The following is a 9352-nucleotide window of genomic DNA, read 5'->3' on the forward strand; positions in this document are numbered from 1 at the left end:
CTTTCGATCGAGGGAACCCATGCGCCGCTAACTTCCGGTTGGCCTACAAAAACACGTCATCCCTGAGGTACTCTATTGGCCAATTAATAGGTGCGTTCACGCGGCCTCTGTGTTCTTTGTAGAACATGCCACTTGTACACTTGTATATGACTAAAATGTCAATAAAGCAAAGTAAACTAAACTTTTTATTATTAGGTCAGGTGTATTTTTGGGAAATTCGCTGGTTTAATGTGTATTTATGTTTATTATCTTCCGTTAAGGAGACCACACAGAGAACGGAGTCTGGAATTTTGTTTAGAAATAAAAAGAGGCAGTTTAGGTGGCAGAATTACAGAAATATACGTTGTATATTTCTGTAATTCTCATGAAAGAAAAAAAAAACAGTATAGAATTACATGTCTGTTTGTTTCTAAGATTGATGGAATGATTTGTGTTATTGAATGCCAATTTCCTGTTGTGCAAAACTTTCATTTCTTTTTGAATTCTTTTTTTTTTTTTTCAGTTTTGCTGAATAGTTTACCCTAACTGGAAACTGTTGGATTACGACTTGTAGTGTGAGGTGTAAGCTGCATTTGCAAAGTATAAAGATTGCTCTAGCTCGAAATAAACAAAATTTTATGATGAATAATAGATTATTCATCTTTTTAGTATGATGAGAGGGAATTCGTCTGTAAGGCACAGATGTGCTTGTGTGTCTCAGGTTGCATGAATAATTGGGAATTTTTCCTTCCTTCAAGGAAAGTGAAATCATTTTGAATGAGACATGTGCAGACACAGGCACACTCTCCTATAAACACAGGCATATACAGGAAGGTTCCTACCCAGGGTCCTCCTTCAGTGTCCTCGTCATTTTTTAAACAAAGATATCACAAATTCAAAACAACTAAAGACATGCAATGAGATCCATGTACAAGTGGCAAGTGGTATCCTACTAATGATGTTCTACATTTGACTGTCCTTTTATGGTCTGAGAATCTATACAACTTTAAATGGAGGTCCGCAGACAGTGTGGCACAGTGTAGTTTCAGTATTGATGAGTTAACACTCTGTCATCTTGCTAGAACTGAAAGCATTTTTATAAGCATCACCTCATATGTGTCAGATGCAGTAATGACAGATTTATAGTTTTCTCGAAATATGTTCATCTACCTTAAAATTCCTTTTTGCTAGTGTGTGCACATATTGAGATTTTTTTTTAAATTTTTGGTCCATGCAGTGAACGTCTATGTTATTTTTGACCCCACTGATGTTGAATGTATAGACCAAACATATCTTCTTTTGTGTTCTACAGTAAAGTTCTGAGTAAATGATGACATCATTTTCACTTTTAGGGTATGAACATGTAATGTGGCTCATGGCTCTGAGAGCTCATACACTGTAAAAAATGATTTAGTAAAAAAAAAAAGATTATTGAAGTATGTTACATTATACAAGAAAATACTATTTCAGTCTTACACTTAAGAATTTCATATTTCATGCTTACTTTGTTACTTGCTGTTTTTTTGTAATTCATTGTGAAATCTACAAGCAATTTCCATGTAAAACATTTTTATACACCATTTTTTTATTTTTTTCAGTTAAAAAAGATCACTGTATTTCATGTTAAAATGACTGTTGAGAAGTGCTTCCTCTGATTCTATTTCTCTCTGCCAAGTTCTCACACTGGGAAGTGACCAGGGACTGAATCCAACTGCCCCTCATTTTCATCACTTGTCAGATGGCACGTATCTCCTCTTTAGCCTCGCAGCCACACAAGCTTTCCTGGCAGCACGTACCCTGTCCAGTGAAAAAAAAACCCTCTGCGTACACTATCAATCGCTGAGGAGACAGTCTGTGCTGAGGCAATGGAAACATGCGCTCTACAATCTTCCCTTCTGGCCCGAGGTGCCAATTTCATGCCAATTTATCACAGAGAATGGCAGATTGTTTTTTAGTCTGCCTACAGAATTGAGCTAGTTGGAGCTCATACAGTAAAGCTTTGGAAAATCAGAGCCCCCGCAGGGTCATTGATGACCAGAAGCACAAATGCAAAGTCCTAATCACTTGCACAATTATGGGGCCTAAAACGCTTCTTGACAAGAGCTGTACATATTGTGATGCATCTCTTTACTTTGATGTGGTCAGTGGTTCAGTTTTATGAAAAGTAACATATCTACAGCTGTAGAAACAATGTGAAAAGAGCTGGAGGGGGTCTATCTCCTACATTATTCCTCTGTTTATGTCTATTATAAATTAAGCTATCCAAAAATCTGCAGAAGTCATACTTTTTTCTTTAAAAATGCAGTCCGTAACTTTTTTTGGTTAAAAATTATTCAAAACCAATTTTTGAGCAAGTACATAACCAGCCAGTGTTCAAAACTATCTCCTTACCTTAGCCCAATTCACTACGGTAAACTTGTAATGTTTTGTAATTCAGGTGGTACTGGTAGGTTTCTGCTGGAAATTCGAGCATGCAGCCATTCGTCTTTGCATCATTACTTCATGTCTATTTACATAAAGAATGAGTCCCAGCTAGTAGGCTAAATCACATGTGAGGATGGCGGATCCTTTTTTCACAGCAGCTGCAATAATTAAAGGTGCCGAAGAACATGTTTTTAAAAGATGTAATATAAGTCTTAGGTGTCCCCTGAATGTGTCTGTTAAGTTTCAGCTCAAAATACACAATAGTTTTTTTTAATTAATTTTTTTAACTGCCTATTTTGGGGCATCATTATAAATGCGCCGATTCAGGCTGCTCCACGCCCCAAGAGCTCGCACTTGCCTTAAAAAAACATAAAAAAAGTTCACACAGCTAATATAACCCTCAAAATGGATCTTTACAAAGTGTTCGTCATGCAGCATGTCTAATCGCGTAAGTATGGTATTTATTTGGATGTTTACATTTGATTCTGAATGAGTTTGATAGTGCTCTGTGGCTAAAGCTAACATTACACACTGTTGGAGAGATTTATAAAGAATGAAGTTTAGTGAAGTGTTTATGAATTATACAGACTGCAAGTGTTTAAAAATGAAAATAAGGACAGTCTTGACTCTGTGAATACAGTAAGAAACGATGGTAACTTTAACCACATTTAACAGTACATTAGCAACATGCTAATGAAACATTTCGAAAGACAATTTACAAATATCACTAAAAATATCATGTAATCATGGATCATATCAGTTATTATTGCTCCATCTGCCATTTTTCGCTATTGTCCTTGCTTGCTTACCTAGTCTGATGATTCAGCTGTGCACAGATCCAGACGTTAATACTGGCTGCCCTTGTGTAATGCTTTGAACATGAGCTGGCATATGCAAATGTTGGGGGCGTACATATTAATGATCCCGACTGTTATGTAATAGTCGGTGTTATGTTGAGATTCGCCTGTTCTTCTGAGGTCTTTTAAACAAATGAGATTTACATAAGAAGGAGGATTGGAGGACAATGGAGTTTGAGACTCACTGTATGTAATTTCCATGTACTGAACTCTCGTTATTCAACTATGCCGAAGTAAATTAAATTTTTGAATCTAGGGCACCTTTAAACTTACCATTTTGATGGCGGATTGTAATCCAGAAAGGTCCAAATGACAGTCGTTAGTGACAACTGGAGATTCACCCGTAGTCAAAAGCAAAAGACTTCGGACTGCGGAGTGGCTACAGAAATTGAAATCTACAGGTAACATTAACAATTTGAGAACACAGTATAACAATAGTAATTATGTGCATGGCTTGACATGATCCGAGCTAAGCGATCGTTAGATTTAATCACCATTTGCAGCAAGATTTATTGTAATGCTTTTTTTCTCAGTTATTCAGAACAAAAGTGGCAGACATGTTACTTGTTCAGATAACATGTTCCAGTGAAAATTCTTATTTTGGTCATAGCCTACTTCCCAGGGATGTCAATTTTACACAAATTCCCATGATCGATGGTTGTTTAAATTAATGATCAATAAACCAATTAATCATTAGCCTTAATACTGTAATATGTCTACTGCAGTAGCATAATAGTCAACTTCCCTAACGCGATATTTAACTCAAAGAAACGCGTCCTATATGAGATTAATCAGATATATACAAAATAAACATAATATTACAGACTTTATCTGCACAAATAACTGCAATTGCAGGGTTCAAACAGATGGCAACAAAGAGGCAAAACTTACGGAATGCAGCTTTAACATGAACTATATGATTTAGTGAATTTATTTTAACTGGTAGTATTATCTGGTTGTTTCATGCATATATTTAAGATAATAAGTACATTAAGTTGGTGTACTACTAAGGAATTATGAATCTATTTATCTCTTGCTTATTTACATTTTTTAATTGATACTTTTATTAATTCATCAATTGATTTCAGTTGAGCAAATAATGTGATGACACACTTTTAATGATTTTAAATCAATTTAAATACACAGAGCTTTGGGAAAAGGACCCCAGCACAGCAATTTATCACTACATCTCCGTTCTACAAGGCTTGTCAATAATAACACAGTCCATGTTTGTTGACCGATAATAATTTTTTATTGATGACATCACACAGAACATTCATGCAGATTTGTGTTCTACTTCTAACATCATGAAAGTCATACCTTTCCTAAGCATGCTGAGTAACTATTGTCCAGGACTGACTATTGTGAGGTATTTAAGTCAGCCTTCCTCGATTCACAAGCAAACCACTGCAAATTATCCAGAATGCAATGTTTTTTTGCAATTATGTTCGTCCCTGACATTGTCATAGATGTTCATTCTTAATGTTCTAAATTGCCCTGCCTGAGTGAGCTGTAATTTATGATAATGACTTGCAAATCACTTAAAATCACCTTGAATTTGAACTATGTTGTAATTCTCTCAAGATATTTGCATTTTTCACTGTTTGAACAAGTCACCACTAAATTCTGTTTCTACATGTTGGTTCTGATAAATTTGTGTTTTTGAAGATATCACTGCAAGTCATAAAGCATACTCTGTAGACTAACAATAATATCATCCGTCATCATAAAAACTAATTTATTGCCTTTTGCTGTATGGATATTTTCATTTATTATATTTTCGCATTACCACTCACGGTTGTTGGAATTGAAAGTTATATATTTTATAAGTGGAAATTGCTTAGATCACTGATAAACCTTATACTAATAATTTATACCAATTAAAATGATTATCTTGTTGCAAAACGTTAATAAAAATCTTTAAAAAAAAATAGGGGCATTTAAGAATTCACAGAACACTAGGTAAAATATTAGATTTATTGTGATTAATTTATTCATAAAGTCAATTTCAAGCATAAAAAAAAGCAAATATCAATACTTTTTCAGATTAAACATAAGAGATTAAAAAAACAGTGTGTGAGATATTTTGTTAGAAAGAAAACTATTCTGAGATCTTGAGATGTTTTATTAGAGAGAAAAGAGAGAAACAAAGGAAGAAAAAGGGCAGACAGTAAACAAACAACACAAGTTAATCCATTTAAACAGTGTAAACAACTAGAAAAGGGATTCAAGTAAAATCATGACAATATGACAGAATAAGCTAATCAGCAGTGCTGAAATCTGAGGTCTAATGTAAACTTTTTTTTTGCAATAAATGCATGTACACATTTAATAAATAGTTACAAATATAACATCAGATTTGTACAATACTAGTCATCAAAAATACAAAAATTGGAATTAAAATATAATGTTCTCATTACAATAAATATAATAAATAGACTATAAATAAATAAATAAATAATTAATAAATTTTCTTAAAGAATACATCTATCAGAGCTCAGATGTCCGTTCTTTCAGTAAAACTGTTGGGTTGACATTTTGATCCGAATGGGAAGTACTTGCATTAATAGTGGTTGGTCCCGAATCTTTTACATTAGGCACATAGAAGGATGCCATAGGGCAGGGCCCTTTGACATTATTGCAAACCAATTTCTGCAGAGAGGCAGTGTTGATAATTTCAAACCCCACTTTGCCACCAAATGTGCTTGGTTTCCAGTACTCAGGGGAACAGATGGGATTTCCCAAAAGTCCTTTGAGGGAGTAGGGGGCACCCATCTCCACCATGGTCTCCCCGAAGATGGCATTGGCCCTGGGCTTCTCAACCAGCAGACCAGCATAGAGCTCCACAGCATCCACATCTCCATACATCTCTTCAAGTTCAGCAGCCATTTCTTTTTCTCCTAAAACATAAAACAAGCTCAGTCAACTTAAATTGTTGACTTAAATACCACTGATTTTACAGCACCTGCAGGGTATACTGCAGGGTATGCTTGTGATGAAGGCAAAATAGCTGCGTTATTAGAAAACTTCTGTGTTCAGAACTGATAAATATATTAAACCTCACCTGTCATTTCTTCAAAGGATTTGTATGGCTTCATGTTAAAGCGTTTCCTGTAGGCATTAATAGATTGGTAGCGCATTTGCCTGCTGTCTTCAATTGACTTCATGGCCACCTTTAATACAGCCGGTGGAACATTACGCCCTCCAGCCACCTGGAGTAAAAGAGAAGATTTAAGATTAACCAAATCCTCACCATCAGCGGTACCTTGCAACAGTATCTAATCCAAAATATAGTAAACTAAAATTCTTTTTCAAGTCTTAGAATACATGAAAGCTTACCCTTCCAGCTATCTGTTTGGTGAAGGACTCAACCAAGCTGTTTACGCCATGGTCTGTCAGTATAGATGTGTTAAAGAGAAACTGCTTGTAATCGTAGACTTCGTCCTGGATGTGAAATTCATTAGGCATAAGGGGGTGCCAGTGGTAAAGGGTGTTGAACTCAGAGGCGATCCTGTTCTGGTACTGGAAACGCTCGTTGAAGAGAAGTTCAGGATCAAACTTGAGCTTAAAATGGTATCCACTAAGGTGCTGGACATAATCTTCAATCACGATTTTGATTGTCTCACCTGTAAAATCAGAATACAGAACAAACGTTAGAACCATAAGAGCTTTTGTAAATGTATTTTGAGCTATTATTACATCCATTAACACGTCATACAAAACGTCCAGTTTACGTATTTACCTGAATCTAAATTTCCTTTTCTCAGGACACTTACCAATAAGGATGAGCCGTGAGGTCTGAAACAGCCTCTCATCATCCCAGTCAGGATGCTCCTGCTTTAGTACATCACACACTCGGTTGTGTTCACGCAGCCAGATAGTGGCGTACATCAAGAGTCCGGGAACCAGTCCAAAGGCCTCGTGACCCACGGCAAAACGACGGGACTCAGGTATATGAGGAGGGTAGTGCATGTCTACTTGAACCTCATTGACTGTCGGAGGATAAACCTCACCATCCACGATCTGGTGAAAGCAATGTACACGAATATAGTCAAATTTTCAGACAAGCGGGTTTGTGATATAAGAGGAAGAGCAAGTGAAAAATGTGTAAGTAACAAGACAGGAGAAATGCCAGAATTGCCTAATGGAGAGGGAAGATGTGGTGACTGAGAGTTCAGTGAACTGGAGGAGGTTATTTTAGGGGGTGGAGACATTCCTTACTTTATATCTCAGTTTGCCGTCCTTGAAAAGTCTCAGCTTGTGTTGGCGTTCAAGGTCCTGTCCATATATGTGACCCAAGTCAACCTAAAGACACCAGGCAAAGTCAGTCTAAATACTAAAATGAATGCGAGCGGACATTTAATAAGTGGCAATGGAAAAGGTCGCACAGTATGTATAAGATACGCACCCCATGATTCACGGCTCTTGTGAAAGCTGGTCCTTTCTTCATGTCAGTTTTGAAGAACTGGTGTGTAAAATGTTGGGCAAAGAAAGCGAACATAAGACTGGTGCGTTGAGGGTCTGGAATGAACTTCCTTCTGAGAAGCAGTTTCTCAGCCAGCAGCTTCACATCCGGCAGCTCTTTCTTACCTGGCAAGACAGATGAGAAAACAAATGAGAAAAAGACCTCTGCCTTATAATTACATCTTCATTTCTGAATGTTATACATTGACCCAAAAGTGGCCTCAATTGATGGACAGAAATAATGTCATAAGAGCATCTTGAATGTGTGTGTATATATATATATATATATATATATATATATATATATATATAATATATGCTTTTTTCGTCCACACACCCAAGGCATGCAGGCAGGCAGGTTGTGTCCGCAAGCTTCCTGTCTAACTGTGATGCTAAAAATGTGAGAAAACAGGTCTGAGGAGAAAGAGACTCACCTGCAACTCCCATTGGTGTTGGGCAATCTTGAGGGACAGGAGGCAGTGTACGAGTGTAGTAGGAGAGATTAGAATAGGCTTCCCAGCTTTTGTAACCGTAGTCAGCATTGAATATAGGGGGGCTGTCAATCAGATGGGCCCGTGCTGGATCAGGAGGAAAGGAAGCTTTTTAAAGTTACAGTTTTAATTATCAATAAAAATGATTGGTGGAAAGAAATTATTAAAGTTACAGTTATTATTTTCAATTCAAAATTATCTCAGTTCAGTTCAAAACTGGAGGTTTTATTTAAAAAATTATTTCAGAGACACAACTTACATGTTAGCACGTATCGCATTATGCCATTTCTCAAAAACGACACGTCGTTGACAATATTCCACAAGCTTTTGAAGTGTGTGAGAATGTAATGCACCGTGTTTGGAGAAGGCTTCAGAAAAACTTTAAGCCATGTGAGAAACTCGGCTGTAAAAAACGACACCAAAGTAAAAAGTTAGTTGAGTATTGACAGAGAACAGGAAGCTTATTCTTTAACAGAAGTCTATTCAGTTTTCACTTACGTGTTGTGCAGTTTTGACCGTAATATCCAGTGCGTGTACAGTCACATTCATACGAGTCGGAACTCATTTCAGTACAGACGCCGCGATTCTGACATGGCTGAGAGCAACAGGGGTTGGCTGCATAACACAAAAAGGATTATTTTAGACGGCTTGACTTAGATTTTTATAGTATACAAGTCATTCATAAAAAATCATAATATGTGAAATGAAGAAATGTCTTACCTCCTTGGCAAACCATGAACCCCAGGTGCAAAAGAATAAATAATATCAAACTATTCATTCCGGTGGCGTGTATTGGTAGATGTCTTAGGTATTTCCTCGCCAAGTCAGACCAGAGAATGAATTAACTTTCGAGTGAGAGAGGTGTAGTTATATGAGCAGCCATGTGACGCAACATTTGACTTGAATGAATTCCAGTGAGTCATCGCGCGTCTACTGTAAGATGATACAACAATGACAGAATCATTTTGTATAGCCTACCTGTCAAAAACTAATATCCCGTGAAAACATTCTAGTATTAAATTAATATAAAATAAAATAATCCTCGTTAATACATGAACTGTATTACTGTAGAAAGTGTTTAATAAACATTTCTCAAAAATTACATGCATTTTTTTTTAAATTGGCCTTTCAAAACAT

General features: G+C 36.4%; 1 protein-coding gene across 1 annotated transcript; it reads right to left on the minus strand.

Moving 5' to 3' along the window:
• Nucleotides 1-5342: 5342 nt before the first annotated feature.
• Nucleotides 5343-9155, minus strand: ptgs2b (prostaglandin-endoperoxide synthase 2b). The gene is made up of 10 exons (XM_067383096.1): nt 8936-9155; nt 8714-8830; nt 8475-8618; nt 8159-8302; nt 7669-7850; nt 7482-7565; nt 7037-7283; nt 6600-6886; nt 6325-6472; nt 5343-6160 (listed from the first exon to the last, which is right to left on the minus strand). The coding sequence occupies exons 1-10, from the start codon at nt 8991-8993 to the stop codon at nt 5751-5753; spliced, it is 1821 nt and encodes a 606-aa protein (XP_067239197.1). The 5' UTR covers nt 8994-9155; the 3' UTR covers nt 5343-5750.
• Between the last annotated feature and the right edge of the window lie 197 nt (nt 9156-9352).

Source organism: Chanodichthys erythropterus, chromosome 4 (assembly GCF_024489055.1).
Source record: "Chanodichthys erythropterus isolate Z2021 chromosome 4, ASM2448905v1, whole genome shotgun sequence".
NCBI lineage: Eukaryota > Metazoa > Chordata > Actinopteri > Cypriniformes > Xenocyprididae > Chanodichthys > Chanodichthys erythropterus.